This window comes from Melospiza melodia, chromosome 5, assembly GCF_035770615.1.
Source record: "Melospiza melodia melodia isolate bMelMel2 chromosome 5, bMelMel2.pri, whole genome shotgun sequence".
Classification (NCBI taxonomy): domain Eukaryota; kingdom Metazoa; phylum Chordata; class Aves; order Passeriformes; family Passerellidae; genus Melospiza; species Melospiza melodia.
The window spans coordinates 77,195,461-77,223,100 of record NC_086198.1 but is presented as its reverse complement, the minus strand read 5'-3'; the positions used below and the strand labels follow the sequence as shown (position 1 = coordinate 77,223,100).

General features: G+C 46.9%; 2 protein-coding genes and 1 non-coding gene across 6 annotated transcripts in view; 2 read left to right on the top strand and 1 right to left on the bottom strand.

Annotated features, from left to right (window-relative positions):
* NSD2 (nuclear receptor binding SET domain protein 2) overlaps positions 1-9,980 on the top strand; it is a 99,708-nt gene extending 89,728 nt beyond the window's left edge. For all 4 annotated transcript variants that reach the window (XM_063157523.1, XM_063157522.1, XM_063157527.1 and 1 more), the window contains 8 exons: positions 21-226; positions 695-798; positions 1,014-1,283; positions 1,377-1,493; positions 3,254-3,395; positions 4,057-4,163; positions 5,415-5,619; positions 6,516-9,980. In XM_063157523.1, the coding sequence (XP_063013593.1) occupies positions 21-226; positions 695-798; positions 1,014-1,283; positions 1,377-1,493; positions 3,254-3,395; positions 4,057-4,163; positions 5,415-5,619; positions 6,516-6,781 (1,417 nt within the window). In that variant the 3' untranslated portion in view covers positions 6,782-9,980. The remainder of the gene's footprint in view (positions 1-20; positions 227-694; positions 799-1,013; positions 1,284-1,376; positions 1,494-3,253; positions 3,396-4,056; positions 4,164-5,414; positions 5,620-6,515) is intronic.
* On the top strand, positions 2,977-3,106 carry LOC134419162 (small Cajal body-specific RNA 23). Its single transcript, XR_010027988.1, has one exon. It is a non-coding gene; the product is annotated as a small Cajal body-specific RNA 23 (non-coding RNA).
* A 2,355-nt stretch (positions 9,981-12,335) lies between the features above and the next one.
* On the bottom strand, positions 12,336-26,335 carry LOC134418759 (uncharacterized). The gene is made up of 9 exons (XM_063157529.1): positions 26,012-26,335; positions 22,568-23,125; positions 21,109-21,244; positions 18,170-18,258; positions 17,215-17,278; positions 16,456-16,544; positions 15,302-15,414; positions 14,714-14,870; positions 12,336-12,615 (listed from the first exon to the last, which is right to left on the bottom strand). Exons 1-9 carry the CDS (start codon positions 26,064-26,066, stop codon positions 12,467-12,469), a joined length of 1,410 nt encoding a protein of 469 aa, XP_063013599.1. The 5' UTR covers positions 26,067-26,335; the 3' UTR covers positions 12,336-12,466.
* Between the last annotated feature and the right edge of the window lie 1,305 nt (positions 26,336-27,640).

Here is a 27,640-nt window from a genome sequence, read left to right as displayed (position 1 = left end):
TATTTGTACTTCTGTGCTAGATGGTGGCCTGCAGAAGTTTGCCATCCGAAAAACGTTCCCCCAAATATCCAGAAAATGAAGCATGAAATCGGAGAATTTCCTGTGTTTTTCTTTGGTTCTAAGGATTACTATTGGACCCACCAAGCACGGGTGTTCCCTTACATGGAGGGAGACAGAGGGAGTAGATACCAAGGGATCAAAGGAATTGGAAAAGTCTTCAAAAATGGTACACAGCTAAAAGTAAACAAAAATAATCCTGGGATATGCATGCTTTGCTTTCTTCCCACATAGCCTTGGTTTTGAAATTTTGTTTTACAATATTGAATTAAAGAAATTTGTAGTGTCCCGGGCAACAGTCACTGTTACTGTCTTTGCATGAAAACATTATTTTAATGTCTTGTAAAAGACTGGCATCTAACTGAACTTTTATCTGATGATTTTTACTTTCTGGAAAGCTTAAAGCAAGTGCTAAGAGAGTAGACTCTTTCAGACTCCCTCAGACTGGGAGACTGAAAGAGTAGAATTAATACATCTGTTAAGAACAGTAAGACTTCAGAAGCATTGTTTGCAAGACAATTAAATGATGGGACTAGGACAGTGCTTTGTTTTAACTCACAAGGGAATGAGCAAGTGAGTTTGGAGAGGGGAGCAATCCTCTTTCTGGCATTTCTGTTGATTCTGCAATCTTTTTCAGCTTTGCAAGAAGCTGAAACTCGATTTCGAGAAATAAAACTACAGCGAGAAGCCAAAGAAACCCAGGAGAGTGAACGTAAACCCCCACCATACAAACATATTAAGGTAAAGTTTGAGGAAATGGGTGCTCAAAGGTTTGAGCTGAGCAGTGAGACAGGGTCAGGTTGTAATGATGGTAACTGTGCTTTTACAGTCATGAGATGGTGAAATTTTGCTTTTATTGGAGTGGTGCAAAACCAAATTAGCAACCACCGTGTAACTCTTTCAATAAAACTAACTGCTCTAAAGTCATATCTGATCTATTTTAATGTGTGTTTCAGGTGAACAAACCTTGTGGTAAAGTGCAGATCTACACTGCTGACATATCTGAGATTCCCAAGTGCAACTGCAAACCCACGGACGAGAACCCGTGTGGCTTTGACTCGGAGTGCCTGAACCGGATGCTGATGTACGAGTGCCACCCGCAGGTGTGCCCGGCGGGGGAGCGCTGCCAGAACCAGTGCTTCACCAAGCGCCAGTACCCCGAGACAAAGATCATCAAAACTGATGGCAAGGGCTGGGGGCTGGTGGCCAAGAGGGACATCAAAAAGGTAGGAACTGCTCTTGCCCTGCAGAGTGGGTGAGCTGCCGTGCTCTTGGTGGGTTTGGGATATACTTCACTAGTGATCCTTGGTGTCTTTCAGGGGGAGTTTGTCAATGAGTATGTGGGAGAGCTGATTGATGAAGAGGAGTGTATGGCAAGAATCAAATATGCACATGAAAATGACATCACCCACTTCTATATGCTTACTATTGATAAGGTAGGGTATTTGATGGTTTTTGCCATTATTTACTTACAGCCTTATTTTGATCACCTTGGCAGGGCACTCTGCTACCTTTGACATTCTACACTTTCACATACTCACAGCATTGCATCTTCTGTGCCTGCTCTCTCCATTCTATATGTACATAATGGATCTCCTTAGTTCTGTATTATGTGATAAATGACATATTAAGGTCTATAGGTTGTGCTTTGTTGCTTGAAATAAAGAACAGTACTTACCTACACCTGTAAGTACAAAGCACTTACCAGCCTAGTCTTAAAATGAAGTTTGGGAAAATAGTAGTGATACAGTGGAAGGAATTGCAATCCTTTTACTAAAATTTCAACAACAGACAATAAAATTCTCACTTGAGAGAATGTGGAATAAAATTGTGAGGCTGTATCCTGTATAGGGCATTTAATCTTTTTTGTAGCCATCTGTCCCTTGCATTGTTTATGACAAAACTAGGCTTGTGCTTTTGTAGAAACTCTTTTTCTGAAAGCACTCTCTGTTAGTAGCCAGCCAACCCTCCACAAATTGATTCACAGCAAATTATTGCAGCAGATTAATTAACACAGCAGAATAATTCAGCATCTGTGCCTTTGTGCACACCTCTGAGTATTTTCTTCCTTGGGAGAAGGAGAAAGTGAAGAACCTGGACAGCAGGAGTTGTAGATTATCTGTATTATATTGCTTCAGTCCCAAGACAACTAGTTAGGAGAAAAACAAGAGCTGGCTGCCAGTCCTGCAACTGTTTCAGTCCCAACCACCATTCTTTTTCCCAAGGCTCTTGCTTTGTATTTCCACATCTCCTGTTCCCCTGAGTCCTGTAACTGAGGACTTCTGCACAGGAGTTCCCACCACAGCATGGTGAAGCCACATTTCTCTGAACACTTAAAAGTTTCTCACTCCTCTACTAGATTGACATACAACATCAGTGTGTTAAACATCTGAACTGAACATGTATTTGACTCTTAGTGTCATTAATAAATTGTCATTTTGCCTAAACTGCCAGTGCCATTATGAGGCTGAGCTGCCCATGCAGTGAAGTGTGTGCATGACAGTCACACATGTGCATTATAAAAATCAGCTAGAAACAAACTATAAGAATACTTCATAAATAAGCAAAGCCTTCTCAAGCAGCTCTGCAAAGAGACAGTTCTGGCAATTTCAGGCTTTGTTTTACTTTGTTAATATCTGGTATATTTGGTGGATGTAGAAATTTAAGAGCAATTGTTTGTAGGAATGGGGTGTTTTTAGCTTGCCAAGAGCTTGTTTACATTTAAACTAGGCTGATTTGGGGAAAGAAATCTGGTGAGAAACTGGTAATCTCTGGAAGTAATCATGCATTTGGTAAATGCCATAAAGTACCATACTTTTAAATGCTTCACAGCTCCATGAATGCCAAGTAAAGGGTAGAGGACTGAGTCTGACTTTTGAAGCTTCCTGGGGAAGGGGGTTCCTTAAGATGCCCACCATAATGCTCACAAGCACACTTAATCCTGCCCTGTGGCTGTGATGGGTGCTGGGAAATGTGAGCTAGAGCATGAGTATTGCTTTGGGAGTGTCCCATTCCAGGCCATTGGGACACTACAGTTTCCAATACAACATGTACCAGCAGCTTACTTGTGTGCTCTGGGTGGCAACACCATGTCAGCTCTGAATGCAGCTATTGAAATCAGTTATGGATGATTTTTATGGTTTTTTGTGAGGGGGGAGAGCAAAACCCTTCAGTTTGTTGCTGGTTTGTTCTCCAGGACCGAATTATTGATGCTGGCCCCAAAGGAAACTATTCCCGGTTCATGAACCACAGCTGCCAACCAAACTGTGAGACCCTCAAGTGGACAGTGAATGGAGACACTCGTGTGGGGCTCTTTGCTGTGTGTGACATTCCTGCAGGTACATCAGCTCAGCTGCCTTTGCCTTCCTTCTCTCAGTTAAACTCTGTGCATTTGCTGGTGGGACAGTCATGGTTTAACTGATCCAGTGCAAATATTTTTGTAGAGGACTCAGCACGCAGAGGAGATGCTTTGTGATCTTTGTGATGCTTTGTGATCACTAAAAATCAGAAAGATTTTTAGTGTTTTTTAGTTGTGAGTCCCATGGCTGCTTTTTGTTTCTTGCTTCTAGGGCAAGTATTCTTAGCAACTTTGTGGGTTTTTGGAGCTCTCAAATGCATAACAAAACCATAAAATCTTAAGGAGTGGATGTAGGAGGCTGTTTAGAAGTATCTGTTTTCTGGTTTGTGTACATACATGCTCACACACATACCTATCTATCTGCAGCTATATCTAGCTGGATAGATGGATGAATATAATATGTGTGAAGGACAAACACCAGCACAGTTTTGTGAAGTCAAATTTATTTTAAAATGTAATTGCATAAAATACCATGACATATGGGCATCTGGTTAATCATTGTCAAGAATCAAGTAAAGAGAGGGAACATCCTATGACAATATACCCGCAAACAAGTGCCAAACCAGCAGACAGATAGCAGCAGCTGTATTTGTTTGCAATAATTTTGATAAAATTTGTTACCTTGTCCTTTTTACACTCAGGGACGGAGCTGACTTTTAATTACAACCTTGACTGTCTGGGCAATGAAAAAACAGTCTGCAAATGTGGTGCCCCAAACTGCAGTGGATTTCTTGGGGACAGACCAAAGGCAAGTAATATATCAAGTAATACACTAAGAGATTTTGACAGTCTTGTCAGGGGAAGGGTTGTAGAAGCTTTAAATTACTAAGAATGTGCCTAACTGTGGCCAGTGGGATTATTCTGACATTCTAGTTTATATTTCCCCCATTTAAACCTTATAGTGTGATTATTTTGCTAAGATTCATTTTAAAAAATTGATTTGAACTGAACAATAAAAAATGTGAGTTTTGAATGTGGAAGAAAGTTACCAAAGTATATCAAGAAATAATCTGGATGAATCCTGTCCGGGTTAGTTTGAAATCTGTAATCCAGCAGAGATTGATGGAGCTGACTGAAGGGCTGGCATAGGAGTGTGGGGGAAGGCACAAGTACCACCTGTGGATGTTGAAAAGCTGCACTTCCCTCTGGTCCTTCACACTGCTCAGGACCAGCCACTTCAGAGGGTGGACTGAGAGACTTCAGAACCCACACAGCTGGTTTTTGTTAAGAGGTGGACTTAAATGAGGTTTCACATAAGCCTGTGAACATTTACACAGACAACCATGAAGAAATTCAGTGTTACAGTTTAGTTTTATGGGTCTGTCTTCATTGGTAGATAGAATGGGCTAATTTAAAAGAAAGTAGGTAGTGATTACTGGGGTGAGAGGGAGGGAATGATGGTAGGGATGTTGAAAAATCATCCAACATTTTATGTGATTTGGTGAAGGAGAGTTAAAGTGCAAGCAGCACTTGAAAGCTGCTTCTGTGCATGCAGCACAGAATTGAAGTCAGATTGAAATAGGGATGAGGTTTGGTATATTCTTTCTGTCATTAGCTACATTTCCTGAAGTTCTGCTGTCTGGTACTCAAAGAAAACTGGGGACAGGTTTAGTAATTCCAGCATGAGTATTCACAACTGGAAGAGAAGAATGGATATGGAAGTGATTGGTGGTGCAAGTACATAATGAGGGTAAATTAGCCACAAGTAGATTAGACTGGAAATTGGAAGACCTTTTGCCAGTGGCAAGAAAATGAAGGGTTTTTTGCAGTAGGAAGGTTCTGTAGGGAGAAGGTGTGGTTTCAGGATGACTTTCCTCAAGGGTCAGTGTAGGATTTTTGTGAGCACAGATCAGTAGAGTGAGGCACTGGGCAGGTCTGCCCCAAGTCAGGTTCTTGGCTGTGTGCACGGTCTGCCAGGTGTGCCAACAGCTTGGCAGGGTTGTGTAATATTTTTCCTTTGCAAAACTGGCATTTACAGATTTATATCTTACTCTTTTAGAATTCTTCCACTAATGCCTCAGAAGAAAAAGGCAAAAAGACCAAAAAGAGAACACGGAGACGCAGAACGAAAAATGAAGGGAAGAAAGAATCTGAAGATGATTGTTTTCGTTGTGGTGATGGAGGCCAGCTGGTGCTGTGTGACAGGAAATCTTGTACTAAAGCTTATCATCTCTCCTGCCTTGGTTTGGTGAAACGTCCTTTTGGTGAGTCTTACCCTTGTTTAATTAACTTGTGCAGGTACCTCAGTTACTGCAGCCTTGTCAGGGGTATCATCCTGAAAACATTGGGTTTGTATGGCAGGAATTTCACTTGTGCATCATGTGGAGCAGCTCCTCTTGGATTTGAAGACAAAATGGTGGCCTCCTCCTGCCTCTCTGGCAAATTGAGGCATTTCTTTTACAGATGTAGGTAATTGAGCCCATCACCTGGTAGGAGCACCATGGCCCTGCCACAGGACAGTTGATTATATCTGAGAAATGCGTGAAGCCCTTTGAGTTCAAGCCAGGAGAGCAACAGCAGCTTCTGAAAGAAGGCAAGTAGGGAAATTAAGAGCAGCAGACATCAGGTTGCAGTTCCAGATATCACAGGAGTTACCTGGTTCCAGTCAGCCATGGCAGGTGAGATATGAGGAAGGGAAGCAGGCAAAGCCTGTTATCCCAGAAACAAGTAAAACAAGGACTGGTAAGGTATGCTGGGGCAAAAGAGCAGCTGTAAGGGAAGGACACCAGTCATTCCTGAGCAAGACTGGCAACAGACAGGGGACTGCAGTAAGAGGGGGCAGCAGCTGACTGGATGTTTGGATGCTCTGCCAGCCTGCAAGTTCTGTAAAATGCTACTGAGTGAAGCCTGAGTCATTTCTGCTAGCTGGAGCTGACTGCTGTGTTTGAATGAGAGTGTGTCAAGTCTGCTCCTTGCAGCTGCCAGCTGAGCTTTACAAGTAAGATGTGTCATTCTGGGTGTTGAGATCAGCCCTGGTAGTTGATATCATTTGCTTTGTCAGGAAAGCTGTGCCTTGTTCAGCTGCTCCAACACAAAACCCCTTGAGGAGATGATGCCGTGTTTTACTCCCCACTAATGGGCTCTTTGGTTTTGATTGCAGGGAAGTGGGAGTGTCCTTGGCACCACTGTGATGTTTGTGGCAAACCTTCTGTTTCTTTCTGCCACTTCTGCCCAAACTCTTTCTGCAAGGAGCACCAAGACAGGACAGTGCTAAATTCCACCTTGAATGGACAGTTATGCTGCTCTGAACACGTTCTTGGGGTGGATTCTGTGGAAACTCAGAAGACTGAGAAACCCCGCAAAAAACTGAACAAGTTCAAGCCCAGGAGAAAGAGGAACAGATGGATGAGAGCTGAATGCAAATAGTCATGGACTGCAGTTTCTACTGCTAACACTATCTTGTAGATAAGTTGTGAATATGACCAGGGAAGGACACAATTTTACGTATATTCTGTAAAGGTTACAATGTGGGGGGGGGGATTTTTTTGTTTTGTTTTTTTTTATAAATCCACTGAGCCAACCACAGCAGTCTTCTGCTGCTTCTGCACTGATAACGAACTGCATAGTTCAGCAAACTTCAGGACAAACCAAACTTATTACTCAGCATTACAGTTACACTTGAATTGTTACGAATGTAAAATGTTCCCTCCAAAATACTTGGTTGGAGGTAGGTTAAAATCAAACCAGGTAGGCGTAAACATAGTTTTTTGAGATAGTATTTGTCAACCAACAGATGTTTAAAATAGTATATCCTTGAAAGAAGTCGTTAGTTCTCAAGTCCTTTTGAGTAAGAAATGGCTTGGTCTGTGGTCCCAATGAGATTTGCTTGCCTTGTGTGTTTCTGAGCAGGTGCTTGAATGCCAGTCCTGACCCAGGTGTGTCCCTCACTACAGCCACACTCACAGCAAGGGCTTTGTGCTCTTCAAAAATTATTCTTAAACAATCATGACCATAAATATCCTTCCACCAAGAAATGTGGTGCGTGGTGGGAAAGGCACACCCTGTACCAGAGAGGAGGAATCTGACTTTGTAAGAGATTTTTTTCTATACTGTTTTTTCCTGTAGTTCATCTCAGCAAAATATGAAGTTACTTGATCTTGCAGAGCTGTGCAGGTCTGGGCTTAAAGGGATATTGTTTTGCAGTCTAGTCCCAGGACTTAAAGGGATATTGTCTTCCAATCTAGGCCCAGTACTTTAGGATTTTTGTGTCTTAATAAAAAGAAACCTTTCAAAAGCTATTACTTGGAAAAAAATAGTTGTTGGTTTTTTTTTTTTCCTCAATGGGAGGTAAAATGCAGAGGCAAACTTTTCTTTGGAATGCTTGGAGTCCAAGTATTTCAACTTTGTGATAATGCAAGAAATGCCCAGCAAGGAACAAAATCACTCCCATGAATGAAACAGAAAGCGAAACTTGATTGAAGTGCAAAAACTAAATTCAAAACAAAAGGAAAATAGATTTTTGAAGCAGTGTGTAAGAATTTTGATGCTAAATTTTGAAATGTAGCCTTACTCTGTTCCTTTGCATAAAGTTTCTACAAAAATGGCTACTTGACTAATTTTTTTTGTTACATTTCTAGCAGCTCTGCTCTTGCTATCCTGTCACAGCTGTGTTGTGTCAGCAAAGCTGTTTTGAATTCCTCACCCCCATTAACTTGGGTGACTCACAGTGAGGTGAACATACAACACTTATTGACAGAGATAATACTGGAACTAGGAAAAAACAGTAAAGAGAAACATCTGTGCCAGTTTTCCTCCCAGTGCACATCCTTGGTGTGTGATCAGGCAGCATCCCAAGCACATTTTGATTTTTGCCATTGTGACCCACCCTCCATAAGCACCTCCATGTCCACTGAGCCATTTGTGTATGTTCTAGCTTAGTTTGCCCTTCATAGTGCAGGAACTCTGTGTAGCCCTTTTGAAAATGAAGCCTTGCTGTATCATGGAAGTGTATGGTTTTTTTTCCCAAGGTATTTCTTCAGGATTTGATTTAGTTCTTGGAATTGCCAAAACCCCCATTTATTCCCAACGTGTAAAAAGTCCGGTTTTATTAGAAGATATTAATTGAAAGAGGTTATAAATGTTGCATTGCCCTATGATGAACACTTTGGTTTCTGTTTGGTGACCAAAATGCTTTGTTTTTTGAATCAGTTTTTGTAAACACTGTTGGAAGGTTAATTTTTTTTTTTTTTTAATTATTTTGAAGAAATAGCAGAGTTCAAAATCAGGGCAAGTGTTACATGTTTGCATTTTTTTAAATGATATGCCAAGCCTTGCACTCAAGTTAAAATTCAAGATTCTTTAATTGATTTTGAGGGAAACCTTTTCTCTGCCATGGGGCTGAAGAACAGTCCTGTGCATAAAATCAAAACCAAAAAAAATGATATTATGGATGTTTCTTTAACAATGGGTTTCAAGGGAAGGAAAATGAGGTCAGGTAGTAAAGCAGAAATATTTTCCTCATTGCTTTAAAACAAAATGAAGGAATTGGATGTCATTGGGACCATTCTTTGAATACTATACCATGTAAGGAAGGCTTTGTAAGAATACCTTTAAATAAGTTATTATAAAATTTTTCCTTTACATTCCATTGCTTTCATAATTTGTTAACTTTTTGTTTTAGTTGTTTTGTTTCTTTTCCCTCTCCATGTGTAACAGCTCTGCCACTGTGGAACTGTGATGCCCCCGGTCCCAAGAGGCAGATCCCCACTTGCAGAAGGCACAGCCTGCAGTGCCAGCAGCCCTGGGCTCTCAGGGGCTCCCCAGCACATCCAGCACAGCAGGATGCAGCAGGGACACCTCTTCTGTCTGTCTGTCTGTCTGTCTGTCTGTGGGGACAGAGGGACGGTCCACACAAACAGATCTCAGCCAGGGGCTGTTTGTCCTTCTGCTTCTTCTACCTCTCCCTGCCCTGGGCCCTGGGAGCTCTGCATCCCTGGGGCTGCAGGCCAGGAGGGCCCTTGGGAGTTCTGGGAATTCCTTCCTGAGCAGGAACGTGGATCCAGTTCTCTCTCCCTGATACCCCCTGCTCAGCTCAGGCACTCAGGTGTGACCTGGGAGAGTTTTGGTTCCTGTCCCAGGACAGGTGGGGTTTAGGTGCATTGTAATGAAGGCTTCTGTACCTTTGCTCTGCAGCCTGGGAAAACAGGCTGAAGTTTTGTTTAAAAAAGAAGACAGAAGAAAAGTTGTGACATTGTTTTCCTTCTCCCTCTGTTCAAATCCAAGGTAAAACAATCCTTAAGACTTGAGCTTTCTCATGATGCAACTCAGTACTTTTTAGCATTCAGCAACTTGAAGGATTTTCTGCTATAAATTAATCTAAACAACATTAACTGTGGCATATTATGTGGCCTTAAATGATATTCTTTGTGTCTTGCCCATCAAAGTAGCAAAATGTCTTTCCTTTTTTAGCAAAAGCTGATACATGACAGCCAATTTCAGAATTTGTTGTTCTTTTATCACATGAGCAAGCATGGAAACAATTTTCAGTTGAGTATGTTAGATGTATTTTCATACAGCCTAGGAAAAGTAATCAGAGTAAATGTCTGTTTTGTTCAATAGCTTTGTGTTCATGGTCAGGTTTTAGGAGGTTTTTTATTTGAATTACTTGGAAAAGCAAAATATCTTGAAAGACGTATTAATGGGATTTTTCCACATTGTTGAGTCTCATTATTCCATGTCTGACTGCTTGAGAAACTTCAATGTCTTATTAAATGTTGAATTTTATTCCTAGTTATTTAAGAAGTTGCTAAGTCTCTTTTGTAAAACAGCTCTATATACTTACTTTGGCACTTTTTTTTTTCCCTTGAAAGAAAAAAGTGGAATTGATACATCCTGAGCAAGCATGGTTTGGCAGTGAGGGCTTTGTTCTCTCATAGGGAAAACTTGCATTTCAGGCCTACATAAGAGATGCACTGGAAATGCTGTTTTTATGCTTCCACAGAGGTGTTAATGATTGTGCTGTGGCTTGTTTTCACACTCTTGCTTGTCACAGAACTGCTGACATTTCTTGCAGTCCACTTTTTCCAGTGCTGCTCTCTGTTGCTCATGATTTTTGGCTTTTGTGCCACTGAGCTGGGGCCACCAACCCAGCCAGCTCTGCTCCCCCAGGGTCCTTTTGCTGTCACAAATGCTGCTCCTGCTTGCTCAGGTCTGAGTTTGACTCTGGCTTTTTCACACAAGTTTTTTTGGGTCTGGTTTGGCTTCCCCTGTGGAGTCTCCCGTGTGTGACAGCAGCTACAATTTTTATGAAAGCATTTCAGAGATCTTTGATACTGGTGGCTGATGGTTCTGCTGAGGTCACCTGGTGCTGTGCAGCAGGATTGTGTCCCTGTGCTGCTCTGGGGAAAAGCACAGCCTTGGGCCAGGGAGAAGCTTCATGTCTCTCCTGAATCAGCAGTGGGAGAGGCTGCACGGAGCTCTGCCCCTGCTGGGCTCTGCCCAGGGCTTTAGGAACCATCCCTCCTGCTGCTGATCCAGAACAGAATCACAGGATGGTTTGGGGTGAAAGGGACCTTAAAGACCTTCCACTTCCACCCCCTGCCATGGACAGGGACACCTTCCCCTGGACCAGGCTGCTCCAACCTGGCCTTGAACACTGCCAGGGATGAGCAGCCACAGCTTCTCTGGGCACCCACAATGGCTGATGTGCCACTCTTGCACACAGTTCCTCACCTGATGGAGATCAGAGAACTGATAAATTCTATAAATTCTTTTAAAAACTTCTAACACCTTCCCTGGGGAGAGGAGAATGAGCAGCTGAGGGCAGGAACCACTTAACCCCCCCACAGCTGGGCTCCTTCAGCCATCTGTGCTGCTGCAAGATTCAGAGAGAAGTAACACCTGCCACCACCTCTGTGCAGAGCCATTTAAAATCGTGGCTCTTTTGACAGAGACTCTGTTTCTACTGGCCATGGAGAGCTGCTGAAGCACAGCACTGGCACACAGGGTCACAGCTGGCTGGGCTGGGCTCACACAGCACCTGTGTGGGAATGTCACTGCAGCAGGAAAAGGAAAACAAGGTGGGAAGGTCAAGAGGCCACAGGTACTGGTTTCATGGAGCAGTTGGCACTGGCTCCAGTAGAGGTGATGTTGAATTTTTTCTGGGCATTTCTGACTGCCTGGGATGCTGGCTGAGAGAAAAACATAACAGGGGACACAGAGCAAACAACAAATTAAGAGTCAACCAGCCACACACAGGAATCATCTCTGGAAAATACAAATCATATCAGTTTAACCAGATGGTTACACTGGGCTGGGTGCACAGAGGAGGGCTTGGAGTGCCACAGCAAACAGGCACAAACCACTCTGCTGCTCTCCTGCGTGGGGTTGCAGCGTCCAGGACCAGGGACAGAACTTTGGGCAGGGGTCTCCTACAGCCCCTCAGGATGCAGAAAGGGACAGGGCATCCTCTGTGCCTGCACCTTGCTGCTCCTTTGCAGCTCCACCCTGAGCACCACCTGTACCTGGCAGCAGGAAACAAAAGGGACTTTTGTCCAGGAATCAACCATTGCTTTTGTTGCACATGTTTGCCCACAGCTGAAAGGAAGGGGAGGGCTTTAGGATCCCTTCCCTTGACTTGTGCTTATGCTAAAACTTTGAGAATGGGTAACAAAACAAAAAATTGCATGTTATTAAAAGGAGGTATATTCATGTTAGTTTGTGCGTGGGTGGAAACGAGTGTTGTATCAAAGGGATCTCAATAATGAGCAGTCACTCCTCACTCTGTTGAGCTGACTATTAAAATGGAGAAACAGGTAGGATTGATTGCTTTTTGGGGCTTTTTTCTCCCTGATGAAAAGAGAAAAGTATTTATGAAGGAAAGTATTTGTGAAGGAAGCTGGGAATTGGAAAGGGAAGACTTTTCCCATCAGCCCAGTGCAGCAGAGCAGGGGCTGGCTTGGTTTGCACAAGTAGCCACAACTCAAAAACTGAGTTTTATTCCCCAGCACTGATTTTAGCTGTACAGAAGTAGGTTGCTCATGGTTAAACACCTTGCCCAGAGCCCCATTAGTGCTGCCCCAGGGGAAGGAGAGGCTGCTGGCCCTGGCAGAGCTACCAGCCAGCATAGACGGGCTCCGTGTGCTCCGTGCCCCCGTAGGAGCCCAGCCCTGAGCCCCGGGGCAGCAGCGGCGACTTCAGGGAGCTCCTGCCGTGCTCCTGTCGGCTCCTCAGGATGATCAGAAACACAACGAGGATTCCTCCTGGAAAGGAAGGAAGGAATGGTAGTTATTCACAGATGGGAAAGTAAAGTATCAGGTGATGTTTGCTCCAAGGGTTCTCAACTCAGGTATTCTCTTCTGGTAAAATAAGGAGTTTTTTCCTCCTACATACTCTGTCCCCCTCCAAAAAGAGGGGGGGAAAGGTTCCACTAGCACTAAAAACACTCAACTTCGGCAGTTCAGTTTAACTCTGCAAGGAATAATGACAAGTTTTAATTAAATAAATAATTCAGTAACTTGCTTTCCTACTCCCATTTACTCTCTAGAACTGTTTTCCACTTGGCATCTTATTCACTGCAGACCCCACCAAAACGATCTTGCTGAGAAATTAGTTTGCTCTGTGCAGCACTCACACTGAAGTAGTAACTAACCTAGATTAACTCTGAGTCTAGACTGAGATCAGGGCTGTCAGGAAAAATTACTTTTGGATTGGGCATAGACATGGAAGTAATTGGCAAATCTCAAGTGGTGCGACATTCTGCTCATTTGTTTCTGGCAGAAGCATCACCAGAGAAAACTGATCTGAACAGAAGAGCACAAATCTGTCTCTGTGATGCAATATGGCCAGACAAATACACCCAAATTTCAGTTGTGTGAGCAGACAGCCTCATGGCAAACGCTTGATCTGTGAGACCAGCCGTGAAAAACTCGCGGGTTCCTGCGTGGGCTCCTTCCTTCCCCCTCTCTGCTGCAAGCTCTGGGAGAGGCAGGAATGCTGTTTCCTGACCCTCAGACTTGTTTATCACAAATGCTGCTTAATGGGCCATTGTCCCTCTCTGGGCAGTCTTTTCATATCCTTCAGTTTAATCTACTTTTTCAAATTAACACTCACTTCAGATGGCATCTGCTTTGGCAGATTTTTGGACAACAGCCTGGCACAAGGGGATAGGGGTCAGGGGAGGGCCTTTCCCATGGCTCCAAGCTGCAGCTTGTGAGAACAGCCCTCATCTGCTCCCCCAGGCATTCCAGCCCCATGGGGACACCCTCCGAGGGTGCTGCTGGAGCTCCTGCAGACCCTGCTGTCCTTGTCCCCTGCTCACTGCCAGGAGACAAGGGTGATGGGAACACACATCTTGTGGGAGAAGCAGCTTTGCTGTGTGACTTGTAACATACGCATTTAACCTCTCCTCTCTGCTTTCAACAACAGCCAGCCAAGTGGAGTCTTCAGGAAGCACATAAAAGTATTCATGGGTCTTCAGGAAGGACATAAAATACACTTGAAACACAGAATCTGTGAATGTGAGGTTTGTTGGATATTCTTTATCCTCTGATGCCTTATCTCTATGACTTGGCTCTCTTGACACAAGATTGTCATCTCTGGTAGTGTAAGGGCACTTAGGGATTTCTCTTCATCTCTCTGGGCACAGGAGACAGATTCCTCCTCCCAGCTTCCTCATCTGCCCTTCTTGCAATCCACAGCACCAACAGTTGCTCATTTTCATCATAACTCTCTGATTAAACCTCCCCCCAACTTTGATTAAAAAACGAGAGAACTCTATTTTTCCCTTTCCTAAGACTCAAAATGCATATTCATTGTTTTGGAACGATTATTCATGGTGCAGCTTCCCAGCTGAAAAGCTCACCCCCTCATTAGCTTGCCCCAGTGATCTGATTCACAGTAGGTGCATCTGGAGGGATGCTCCCCACACTCAGCAGCTCCTGACTCTTGGGTACAAGCAACATTTGGCATCAATGCAGCAGCACTGCATGAGCCAGCAGCTCCCCATTCTGCTGGAGGCTGTGACATGACTTAAGGCAGGAATGCTTTCATTCCTGCCTTACACACCAAAAGGAAACTGTCTTTTTTCTTACTTTGGTGCAGCCAAGGAATCCCTGTTTGAGGGTCCACACACATCCCTGCCTCCCAGGGACAAACAACAACCATTCAGCACTGTGCCACCTTCCCTCAGAGCCAGGGACAGCACTGGCACTTGTGCCACCTTCCCTCAGAGCCAGGGACAGCACTGGCACTGAGAGCAGCAGAAGGACTTTGATTAGAAATCCTGCTGTCCAGAAACACAGAGCACACCACCCAGAGTGTGCCTGGGTTAACAGAGCTGCAGAGGGCACCCCGACTGACCTGCTGAGAAGGTGGCCAGGACAATGACGGTGGCAGGGGTCAGCTGGCAGGAGTCCCCTGCCTTGTACAGGAACAGCTCCATGCAGTAGGTGGGCCCCGCGCTGCCCCGGGGGCAGAAGGCATCAGGGGGGCACTTCACTGGCTTCACATCCGGGCTCTGCCCAAGAGAAGTAAATCAGCACCAGCAAACTGCACAAGGTGACCAGGGCAAAGGGAGGTGACATTTTAGCATTAGAGGGGTGAAAAAAATAAATGAAGGAATGACCCTGCCATCATTAAATCCAGCCCTGTGCGCTCCTGCAGTGTTGGAGTGTGGGGAGGAGCAGAAGGGGTTGTTACACAGCAAGTCTGTACCTCAAACCCCTCATTAATGCACACACCACCCCGTCATGCCCCAGCCAGAGCAGGCAGCTCCAGCACACTCCTGCAATCATCATTTTAATTATTCCCTGCATCAGAGCCCTGTCTATGTTTAAGAGAAAGGAAGCTCAGATAACAAGAAAAAAGGAAGTGTTAATTGAGGGGTATTTAGCTTGTGTGGGACAGCTCTGGGCAGCACAGGCTGTCCCAGCTGCTCAGGGGACTCACAGGGCAGTAGTGATTTTCTGGGCACAGCTCACAGCTCTCCTTGCCCCGCTGTAGTTGGTACTCCCCTGTCCTGCAGGCCTTGCATCTGCTGTCATTGGCACCTTTGAATGTACCTGAACAGCAAATAAGCACAATATTAAGATTTGAGACTAACCCCCAGGACATCTGCAATTGCATATGAATGAATCAGCTTTCAGAGCCGCGGGGAGAAAGTGCTCATGTGCATAACAAAAGCTGAGCCTGGACTTTGGTCCTGGTTCAGTGGCAAAGGGTCAGAGCAGAACAAACAGGGACAGAGGGACTAAAGAATATTTGGGGTCAGACCTTGGCAAACAGCAGTGTGAGTAGGAGTAGGTGGGAGAGGGTTTAGCACTGAGTTCTGGCTTTAATGTAGGGGAAGATGGGAACTGGAGGTCAGCAGTGTTTCATCCTCTCCAATTCTGGATTCAAACACCTTTTCCAGCTGTTTGAAACTTGCTGAGCAGACTTCAAAGCACAGCTCAGTTTCCCAACCTTTGTGGGAGAGACAGGTCACAGAAGTTCCAAGTCTCACAGTGGTAAAATGCTTTCCTGCAACGTTTAAAGTGCAGCTGGGCTGTGAGACAGCCTGAGGCTGTGTCCAGGGAGGCTGGTCCCTGCCATGGGGGTGGCTGAGTCCCTGCCCAGCCCTGCTGGGGCAGCCTGGGGTGTTTCAGACACCACAGGAGGGAGCTGGGCCATTGCCTCACATCCCCTCCCCGTGTCCCTTTGCCCCAAGCTGCCCCTGCAGAAAATCCATCGCTGACAGCAAGGCTGGGCTTTCCTCAGCAAAGCCACCACCACGGGCAAGATGCTCTTTTTGCTGGAGCCGGTACCAGCTGTGGATTTGGGCTCCTGGGTGTGCCAAGGACCAGCACAGCCCCAAGGCACTCATGCACCAGCCTGGCACAGCACAGCCTCCACCAGCACCCAGACAAACCCCCCAGCACATCCCTCATGCCAGGGCCCAGCTCTGCCTGCAGGGCCCGCGGAGATGGGTCTGGAATGAGCCTGGAGCTGGATCCGTGCTCCCTTTGGGCACAGGCACAGCCCCACACTGGGCACAGCCCCACACTGAGCACAGCCTCCCCACATTGGGCACAGCCTCCCCACTTTGGGCACAGCCTCTCCCTTACCTGCCGGGCAGGTCTCACACGTCTCCGCCGCCTCCCGAGGCGCCTCCTGTCCCCCAGGGCAGGGCCGGCAGCCGGAGCAGCTGCTGGTGCTGCAGGGAGAGGAGCAGGACACGCTGTGGGATCTGCACTGCCCAGCCCAGCCCACCACAGCCTGCTCTGACAGCCTGGAGGCTCCAGGATCCACCTTCACTGCACTGTGGGTGTCCGTCCATCTGCAGTGCAGTTTGTCACCCAGAACCACAGAATGGTCTGACTGGAAGGGACGTCAAGTGTAGCGGGATGGAACATAGAATGTAATCTTACCCCCTAAAGAGTTGCAGCTGAACCAGTTATTAAGGCTTAGGAGCAGGCCTGATGTTAACAGGCCACAGCTGTAGCCAGTCAGAAGAGTGTTATAAAAGAGTGGATTGGGTGGCTGAGGGGAGCTGGAGTCAGTGGCTGCTGTGAGGACAAGGAACAGTCAGTGCCTGGAGGAGCTGCCTGCGAGGAACATCAAGGAGGTACAAAACTCTGGCAATGTGGAACCCTTGCAATGTATTGACAATAGAACTCTAGCACTGTAATGACAACACTCAAGGATGATCTCGCTCCAACCCCCATGCATGGTCAGGGAGACTTGAGGAGGTTGCTGGAAGCCGCACCCTAGAGCTGCAATGGCAGGGGACTTTGGGCACTACATTCCTGGTTCCAGCTCAGTGGGGGCTAAAAGAACCCCCCCTCCCTGTCCCTGTGACCCCCTGCACCCCTGGAGCTCCTTACTTGCAGAATGATCCTGGCTGGCAAGGCAGACAAAAAGCTGCATTTTGCTTGGAGCTATAATAGCCTGGAAAAGAGAAGGGTAAGGCTTCAGGATGCTACCTCCACATCTCTGTCCCACATTGTTGTCACTGTGCTCACGTCCATTTTACAAACAACCAAACAACTCCCCACAAGAGGCTTCAGGTGGCATTTCAGAGAATTTGGGGTTATATTTGTCCAAAGCTCTGAAAGAGCAATGCAAGCTCCCTGCTGACCCCTGCCACGTTGAGGGATGCATGGAGGGCTCTGGCAGATTCCCCTGGTGTTCCTCCCCAACACAGCAAGTGACAGCCAAGTTTTGGGCACAGCCCAGCAGCTCAGAGGGTGGGTTTCCAAGGAACAGTTGTGAATGCTCAAGCAGGACCCATCCTGGGTGCAGAGGAGCTGCTGCACTGCATGTGCTAATTGGGGTTTTGCATAAGCAGGTGCTGTTCTGCACATGCTGTTACCCCATCTGCAAACACACTGCACCAGGTTGCAGTGGCGTTAGCCAGGTGCAAAGCAGCTCCTCTTGAAAACCCCAGTTTTAATGTGTGAAAAACAAGGAAAGTATTACACTTAATATTCAGAATGCAGAACATTGCCTAAATGAAAACAAAGACAGTTTATATTCATTTTTGCTATCAGAAATAGAAAATATTTTGTTTCCTAACAAAATGCTCCCCCATTGTGCTAAAACTGAATTTCCTAAAACTTTTTTCATTGCAGAGTTGGCATTAACTTGTTGCAAAAACAAGCATGGCTGAGATCTGCTCTTTCCATTTTAATAACAACAGAATAGGGAAGAGATCTGCTGGGCTATTTTTAGCTTGTTTACCCTTCAGTGCTTTTAAGTTACCTGGTAATTGCATCTGCCCCTGGGAAAAAGCACCATGTGATGAAAATGCATTTGGGTTGAACACAGACCAAAGCCTACCTCGCTCACAGGCCCTGCAGGCTGCAGCCCCAGACTCATTAGCAAAATGTCCTGGCGGGCAGGGAAGGCACACAGAGCTCCTTGGGAGGCTGGGAGGGAAGGGAGCAGAGAGGAACACCATTTTAGGTCACCCAAGCCTCCATCCACTTGGAGAAGACAGAGCAGAACATGACACTGACTAGTCTAGAAATAGAGCAATTGTGAAAAAGGAGTTTGGGCAGGAAAACTTTGGTTTGAACTCACCTGGATATTAAAGGTCCACTAAAAACCTGAATTTTTCTGTGTTATTAGGATTAGAGATGCCCTGTGCCTGTGGGCAATATGGAAAGGGACCATCTGAATTGAAGGTCTTGAAAAATATGCTGTGGTCAGACCTAAAGCCCTTGGCTTAAGTCAGACTCTTAAATCCACTCTTGAAAATGGAATAGGGAAGGTGTTTGCTGTTCAGCATCCCTCAGGGATTTCAAAAGGAGCTGCTCCTCCCTCATTGCTGGGAATCAGCAGCTGAAAAAAGGGACCCAAACCACAGGCAGTGACCTCAGAGAGCCCTGACCTTAAACAGCAAGGACTGTGGGAAAAGGGAGGGAACATGTCAGGAGGAGGGGAGGAAATGAGTGAGGCAAAGGCAGGCAAAGAGGAAGCTTTTACATCCATCACTAACAGAGCCAAATCCCTCTCAACAAGTATGTGGGGATAGGAATTTGATAACATACTCAGAGATGCTTTGGGGGAAAACAAGGACATGATCTTTAATTCCTTCAGAAACTGCAGGGCTGCATGAGATTTGCAGGGAAAAAAATAAAATTTAAAAAAATACACCAAAAACCACCAAACCAAAACCAAAAAAAAACAACCAAAACCCCACAAAAGCAACTGGAAACACAGCAAATGCTTTGCTGCAAACAAACCGATGCAGGGCCTGGGCCAGCCAGGGCCTCTCAAAGCTGCAGGAAGGCCAAATTCTCCAAAGAGCACAGAAATGTTAAATGGTCCCCTTGAAGCCCTGAGGCCCAGGCAGGCACCAGGAGATGGCCATGCACCCCTACACCCCCAGGTCCCTCCAGATCCCCCCTTTTGGTCCCTGCCCTGGCACACCCAGCCCAGCAGGGCTGCTGGCCCTCTCTGGTCCCTCTCCCACATCCCAAAGGCAGCAGCTCTGTGTGCCCTCACTCTGCTCCTGGCTGGTTTTTAAAGCAGTTTGGGGGCACATTTTTAAGGCAGGTCCTCACAGCACAAAAACTGTGAGGACAGAGCACAGAGGGGAGCAGAGAGGGAGATCCTCTGGCACCTCAAGCTCAGGGGCTGCTGCCAACAAGCTGCACAATCAGGTCACCCTTCCCACAGCCCAGGACTGACCCAAATGGAGCAGCTCCTCAATGGACACAGCCCTGAGAGGCTCTTCCCACCCCTGCTGTCCTTGCCACCCCACAAAGGACACAGCTGACTGCTTGCAGACGTGGATACAGCAAGAGAAAATCCAATAGGAGTGGAGAGAGCAGCACATGCCCATGTCCCCACAGCCAGGGGACATTGTACAGCATCCCTGGATCAGGCAGCCTGATGGAATTGTAAGGCTGGGCTCCTGTCCTGCCAGCTTTTCCACGCTCTGTCAGCTGAGGGTATTGCTTTAAATGCCAGCAACTCAAATGTAATGAGATGCCTTGGGGGCAAGAAAACAGGGATTGAGGAAGGAATTGGGCAAAGCAGGGAGATGGAGCCTGCTGGTCAGACATATCCCAGAGAAAAGCTGAAGAGATAAACTCACACCTCCCCGCCACAAAACAACATGTTCCCTCAGTGCAGACAAAAGGCATGAGGGCAAAAAAGGGAAGCCCACACAGGGACAGCCTCAGCACAAGCACATCCACACCAAGCTTTCCTGATGAGGAGAATTCAGCCTCTGAGAAACAGCCCTGGCAGCACATTCCCTACAGCCTGTAGGACTCCACAAAATCAGAGGGTTTTGGGAAAGCTGCAAAGGGCAGGCCTCAGAGACAGCAGAACTGGGATTAGAGCTAAGCAGCAGCCATGGGATAGGTCAGCAGAAAAATTATTTAGAAAGTAGAAAAGCAAGGACAAATAGAACAATGGTCTGTGTATTAACGCTTGTCTAGAATAACTCCCTAAGCTACAGAAAAGTTTATCTAGCAAGATATTAGGAAGTTTGAAGCTTAACAATGGAGCTCTGTGCATTGTGCTTTAAGGCTTACAAGTAGGTATCATATTTGAAATAAGCAGGCAGTGTTTAACCAAAGGTATGTGCTTATAGTGGTTGGATGGAACTACTGTCAATGTGCTTTTGGTTTGTGTGATTGGTCAAAAAACTTATAAAGTGAGTTGTAACATTAAGTTCTTTGTCTGCTGCCTGAGATGTGAGTGATGGCATCTTCTCATTGTCATAACCATGTAATGAGAGTGATGCTGACAAATAAAACAGCTCAAGGCAGGTTCCACAGCAGCCCCGTCCCGTCTGTGATTTGTACACAGCCCCCAGCCGGCGATACAGCCCAAATGTCGCAGACATCTTCTGTGAAAATTCTTTTCTTTAGGATTTTTCCTGCTGAGAAGCTGAGGCCTCAGAAACAAAATGTAAACAATGGTTATCTGCTGCTGTGGAATGCAACAGGTGGATCCGTGATTGGTCTTGTGTGGATGTTTGGATTCAGTGACCACTCACGGCAGAGCTGAGTCTCTCTGTCCGAGCCAGCTGCTTTTGTTTTCATTCTTTTCTATTCTATTCTTTTTAGTATAGTTATAATGTAATAGATATCTCATGAAATAATAAATCAGGCCTTCTGAACATGGAATCGACATTCTCATCTCTCCCCTGATCCAAGAACCCCTGTGACCACTGTCACACCCAAAGGAGGAGATTTTCCTGGCTGGGAAGAGTTTTGTGGCTATGATGCAGCTCCCAGGCACAGGGGCTTGGCACTCACCTGGTGTAGGAGCCCTGAGGGCAGGGCAGGCAGGAGGGCTGCCCCCTCTGGGGCTGGTGCTGCCCTGGGGCACAGGGGCTGCAGGCACCGGGGTCACTGCACGCTCCCCCCGGGCAGCACGAGCAGCTCAGGGTGCCTAAAGTGGGGCAGAAAGTCAGGATCAGGAGGGCAGGACTTGACTGAAACCCCTGTGTCACCCAGGACGGGTCACTGCCACAAAGGCAGGAGCTCTGGGATGCAGCTGCCCTGGCAAGGCACTCACAGAGGGTAGAAACTGCAATGTACATGTAATTATGCTGCTGTCCACTGTTAGCAAGCTGCAGACAGCCACAAGATGATCTAAGGAGTCAAGGCTATCAGTGTGGAACTCCAGTAATTAAGCTGACTGCTTTTTCCTTCTTTGAGGGGCCAGCCAGGAAAAATTTCCTTGTTTTCCCTCCAACACACAAAAAAGAGATATAAAAAAGAAAAAAAAATAAGACCAAAACAAAAAAACCCCAACCAAACCAGCAACAACAAAAAAACTCAAACAAACAAAAAAAAAACGCAAAAAAAACAACCCCAAAATTCAAAAAAAAACCAAAAAACAAAACCCCAAAACACTTATTCAGATCACTGATAATTTAAGCTTATAGGAAGCTGACCTGACGAATGAAGCCCCAGAGTCAAGGATCTGCCTAAAGCAGCAGCAATTTTTCTTTGAGCACAGGTACCATGGCATTCCCAGCAGGCAAGTTCTACCCCTCTCTGCTCCACAAAACCAATCCCAGCCACTCAGAGGAACTGGGTGGATTTACTGCAGCTGCACCACCAACACAGGCAAGAGGAGAAGGCCCTGACTAAGAAGATCCTGCATAAAAGGGAGGTGGGAGATAGCTCCTGTCCTCTGCAGATTCACCCTAAAGCATTAGAGCTGCTTTTAAAAAGTGCCCTGCAGCATAGGGAATAAGCAAAAAAAAAAAAAAAAAAAAAAAAAAAAAAAAAAAACCAACCAAAAAAAAACCCCCAAAAAACAAAAAACCATGGCTTGTATTTTGGAGAATTACTTTCTTTTTCTGAGATTTTTTTTTGTGGGAGGGGGTGGTAGTGGTTGATCAAGTATTTTCTCAAGGCCATGGAAAAAGGCTGTCTCCCATAGCAGAGATTCTCTTTAAACATTCAAGACAGCTGGATATTGGCCTTGTATTTGGCCCTGGAGCCCAGAATGATGTTCTGCCAATAAATCAAACTGGACTTGTGTTACACTTTGTGCCACAGTCTGACCACTTTGTCACCCCATGGGGAAGCCTCAGAAAGACCAAAGCACAGCACAAGGCCAGGAAAGACCAAGCCTTTGATTTCAGCAGGGTGAAATTAATTAAATCCCTCTCCTGCTGCCTGTCCAAGCTTCCAAGACAAGCACAAGAGCCCTGAGAAATCCCTTTTCCTCCAACCCAGCAGCCAGGGCAGGGAGCCTTACCTCGTGTGGGGGCTGTCCCTGGGGGGCAGGGGACACAGGCTGTCACATTCTCTGTGCTGCAGTTGGAGGCCTGGGGGGTGCTGGGGGGCAGAGCTGATGATGGCAGCCCAGGGGATGGGGTCACTCCTGGAGGGGACGCTGGGACACTGCTGGATGTGGCTGCCAGTGCTGAAGTCTGAGAGGTGGGGACAGTCCCCGTGGTGGAGGGCAGAGCCTGGGCAGGGGTTTTTGTGCTTGGATCAGCAGATGGAGCTGCTGTGGATGCAGCAGGGCTTGCAGTGGTTGCTGTCAGTCCAGCTGAGAGTGTTGCAGCAGCAGCTGGGGAAGCAGAGGCTGGAGCAGGGGCTGCACTGGGAGGTGCTGGGGTGGATCCAACGGGAACCCCAGTGCTGGTTGTACTGGGAGGTGCTGGGGTGGATGGAACTGGAACCTCAGTGCTGGTTGTACTGGGAGGTGCTGGGGTGGATGGAACTGGAACCTCAGTGCTGGTAGTACTGGGAGGTGCTGGGGTGGATCCAATGGGAACCTCAGTGCTGGTTGTCTGGCCTAAAGCAATACCTAAGGGAAGAAAAAAACATAATTAATGGTTGAATTATTGTGCTCTCTTTAATCATGGCTTCTCATTTAGGTCTTTATCAACTGGTTAAACCATGGGCCCTTGTTTGATGTCCAGAAACTCGCCTCTGCTGAGCTCCACTACAGAGCAAGGATCTGAGGCAGCATCTGAGCATGTCTGGCACATGAGAGACTTACCAAGGATATAAATTAGTGGGTCCATGAGGCCACAAATAAATAAATGCCAGTGTCTGGGAGGACTGACTCATGGGTGTGAGAATTGCCTGAAGCAGCCAGTTCTGTTAGCTCCTAGAGACTGTTTACTGAGATCTCATGACAATCTGTTTTAAGAAGCTTGTCAAGTAGCTGGCTGAATCCCATCTCCCTCAAACAGATCAGCCAAGGAAAGACATGGGCTCAGGGCTCTTTTAAGCTGTTCTAGGGGTACTTCCAGTAACCAGAAGGGAGCCTGAGGGCCAAGACTTGCTTTAATTCTGAAATCCCTCATCAGAATGAGGATTGCTGAAATCTGTAGGGAAAGGAGGTGTTGCTGCAGCTCAGGTTGTTTTGCTGTGATACAGGGTGGACTGGAACATCCTCTGCTGGTGGAAGACATCCCCTGGCACAGCATGTGTAATGTCCTGCAGTTTCTAACAGAGGAAACAGAAACTGAGCATGGAAAGAAGGAGGTTATTGCTAATTTAGCAGTGTGGTACTAAGCAAAGGAAGAAAAGCAGAACTAAACCAGGCAACTCCTCCTCTGTGCCACCAGTTGGGTTCAGGAACTCAGGGTAGGGATTCCCTCAGTATTTACTGCAACTTCTGAAAACACCCAACCTTACACAGCACCAGTAGGCAACTGGAGCTGCTGCTGTGGGGTGTAAATGCTCTCTCCAGCAGCACACACCTGCTAAACCCCCTTGCCAACCCATGGCCAGCGGCACAGAAAACACAAGGACTCCTGAGAAATTGGTTTGTGGTTTTGCAGGAGGTCATAGGGTGCAGCTGACGCCCGACAGTGGGATGTGGGTGAGGAATGTGGGCAGGGTGACAGGAGGGGTGACAGCACAAGCTGCCAGGTGTCAGACCCACATCCCTGCAGGCTCTTCCCCAGCCCTGATCCACCCCCAGCCTTGAATTTCTCTCTTAATTCTGTACCCACCATGCAAGGCCAGGCACTGTGCACACGACCCTGGTACAAACACCAACATGCAGACCAAGCTGAGGGCAGCTCCAGTTAAAGTTCTGCACCAGGACAAGGACAGTGGATAAAAGAGTCTTTATAGGGTTGTGATCACATGGAGACAGTTTGCTGGGAGTTCTCCCTCCTGTTCTTGACTGCCTGCTTTGTGCCAAAATCCATCTTGGTGTAACTACTGAGTAAAGCAGATGAGCACGCAGCCATCTGGGCCACTGCTCAGGTTTTAAAGAATTTACAGAACAGCCTGAGTTGGAAGGCACACAGAGGATTGTGGACTCCAGCTCCTAAAGAGAATGGCCCATATGTGGATCAAGCCCACAACCTTGCATTATTAGCACTGTGCCAATAATGTTCAGCACCAACTGAACTATATCTCATTTCCTTGCTGTGGCCCTAAAACAGAGACACCAAATCTAGCAGTGATCATTTTGTAACACCCTGGCTTGCCCCAGGCTCAAATCCAAGGGACAGAGGTGCCAGCATTGGTCCAGGGCAGGGAGAGCAGCCCCACAGTGCCCACCCAGGACACTCCTGCTGCGGCCAAACCTCCACCCAGGACCAAGGTGCACAATTCCCCTCATCTGACTCCCCTGCCTCAGGGGTTGAAGCCAGTCTGCTTGCTTTTTCCTCACCTCTGGCAACAAACTGAGTCAGTCCTGAGATCCATTAAACCGATCCTAACATAAACACTAGCAGTAAGGCAAGGGCACTGTCAAATTCCCAGGGAAAACCTTTCAGAAGGACCCCTGGGATCAAAGTCTGACCTCCCACAGCTCCTCCTGACCCCAACAGCTCAACCCTGCCAGCCAGAGACACTGCACAGGTTTCAACAACTTGGGCTGCCCATAGCTGGATGAATTTTGTTGTTTTGGGTTTTTTTTAGCTGAATGTTTCATTGGTTGGTTTGATTTAATGTGAAATGGTGGTGCTCTTCAGAGGAATTTTTAAAAATGGAAAGCAGTTTTCCACAACACGTTACCAAAAGTAGTAAAGTTGTTTGCAAAACTTCAGTAGCCATCAATAACCTTTGGTAGCCAGTATTTCTTAATAATTTAAACAATTTCTAGAGAAAAAAAAGAAGTCAAAAGGCTGAAAAAAATAGTTTTGAGCACTACTAAAGTATTTGTGTATTTTACCAGTTATAATCAGTCACAGGTGTGAAAACCAGTACTCAAACAACCTCAGCTTCATCAGACAAAGCATTTTCTCTCCTGCACTTACACTGTCTATGTCATGGAACAGTGATTTTGCTTTCTAGAGCCTTTTTTTGTTTTGTTTTGAGGAGCACTGTGAATCCCCTGAAGTATCTCCAGGGGAACCTGATGGATGTGTTATTTTGCATGTGACGCCTTGGTACAAACAGGAGCCTTGAGGAAGTCAGGGAAGGATAGAAAGCTGATCTTTCCCAACCTACAATCCTGCTCTTTGGGCTTTAAGATAAAGCCTCTGCAAATCCTTACTATGCAGAGCAATACAGCTCTATTTCTTTTTTTTCCTTTTCTTCCTGTAAAAGCAAATTTTTGTATTTACCGCAAGCATCCCGCTTCCACCACTGCCTGTGTCTCAAGACTTCCCTCCTTCCCCCAGCCCTGCCCACAGCCTCACCCCAGGGCCCCCTCAGTCCCACTGTGGCTTCACCCCCTCTGTGCCCACCCAGAGAAGATAATCCCTGTGCTGGGAGGCCTTACCTGTTAAGCACACCATGGTTAAGCTGCACAGCAGAGGACAGAGCCAGGCGCTCATTTTTCCCTGAGGAGTAACACAGCCTGTCAAGAGGCGAGATCAGCAGCTCCTGCCCTCACCCAGCTGCTCATTCTGCTCTGCTTTGGTGCCCAATTTTGTCACCTGACTGATCATGTGGCTCAGCCAAGCCACCCTCTGCCCGACAAAGGGGGGTTTGTATTCAGAGACTGCAGCAGGTCTGAGAGGACACGGCCTCCCCAGGGCAGAGCACCCAGAGGAGCAGCTCTGCCCTCCCAGGCTGCAGCAATCCCTGTGAGGAGTGTTCTGCAGGAGCTGCTGGGCAGCAACGGGCAGAGCAGCATGGGAGCCCAGCCTGGCTGCGGGCCAGCCCCCCGTGACCTCATCAAGTGAGAGGATTTCATATTTTAGACCCACGGGATTTCCTGAGAGAAGAGAAACAAGAAAAACAACCCCAGAGGAGTTCCCATTTTAACTGGGGCCAACCATGCTGTAACCAGAAGTCAGAACACAGCCTCTGGAGAGCACAGAGCTGTCCCAACCATAATTTCCCTCCTCCTCCCTCCCCATTGCCCCCTCGGTGTCCGGCTTGATGTATCAAGCTGTTACCAGGATCAAGCACATAGATCCTGATGATGGTTTTGAGGTGAGAGCATTAAGTTTAATGGGGCCCCACCCCATTTTCCATGTGTTCCAGTGTCTGTATTGCCTGCTGGGCCACCTGAGGACACAGATGTCCCCATGATTTCCTTACCTTGTAGCCCTGCTTTGAAAGATCCCCCCTTCCCCTCTGCCCCCACTGTTCAGCAATCAGCATTGCCAAGCCCCCGCTCTGAGAGGATTTCCTTTAGCTGAATGCCACATCTCACACGTCACCTCTTTGCCCACCCACTCTCGGTGGCCTGAGGCTCTGCAGTGAGAGACAATTCCTGCAGGAGCAGCATCTGGGGATGGAGCAGCTCTGGGCACTGCTAAAACACTGCCAGCAATCACCCAGTGGGGTTTATCCTGCCAGGGAAGCTGGCAGCAGACCAGTCCCCCCATCCCACAAGCTGCACCCCCTGGGTAGTGAGTGGGGAGCTTTCCCACACTCCCCCATAACCAAGTCACACATTTGCAGAGCAGCTACAGCACCCATGTACACTGCTCTGGAAAAGCAGTTCAGAACTGGATGTGGCAGCACTTCCACTGTCAGTTTCAGCCTAACACATGGAAGAGAAAAGGAAATTGTGCATTAAAGCCCTTCCTGTGCCCTCAGAGCCCCCTTTCTGAGTGAGCTATCAGAGCCCAGGTGAGAGATGAGACAGGCTGCTTTCCTCTCAACTGTTTTAGCAACTGGGCAAGCTGGAAATACACTTCTGATGGGGAAAATCTAATGCCACTTCAGGGCAGAAAAGTACAAACAAATTCATAAACTCCTGACCTGCCTGGGCCTGTCTCTACTGAGATTAAATGCTTTTGCTAGTTGGTTCACAGAGAATAAAAAGCAGTGTCATGGTTTATCAAAAACAATGTCCTAGGTTGGCACAGGGCCTTGATCTTGTCAGTTCTGTTGCTCTTCCATGGTTGGCAGACCTTGTGTCCCCAAACAAACCAGACAGTGCCCTCCACCCTCA

Coding starts and splice junctions, on each gene's coding strand:
- LOC134418759 (XM_063157529.1), bottom strand. CDS start 26,066: ATGAGCGCCTGGCTCTGTCCTCTGCTGTGCAGCTTAACCATGGTGTGC. Junction 17,279..18,169: donor CTGCAGGGCCTGTGAGCGAG/GTAGGCTTTGGT, acceptor TCTCTTTTCCAG/GCTATTATAGCTCCAAGCAA. Junction 14,871..15,301: donor CAGAAAATCACTACTGCCCT/GTGAGTCCCCTG, acceptor TCTCTTGGGCAG/AGCCCGGATGTGAAGCCAGT.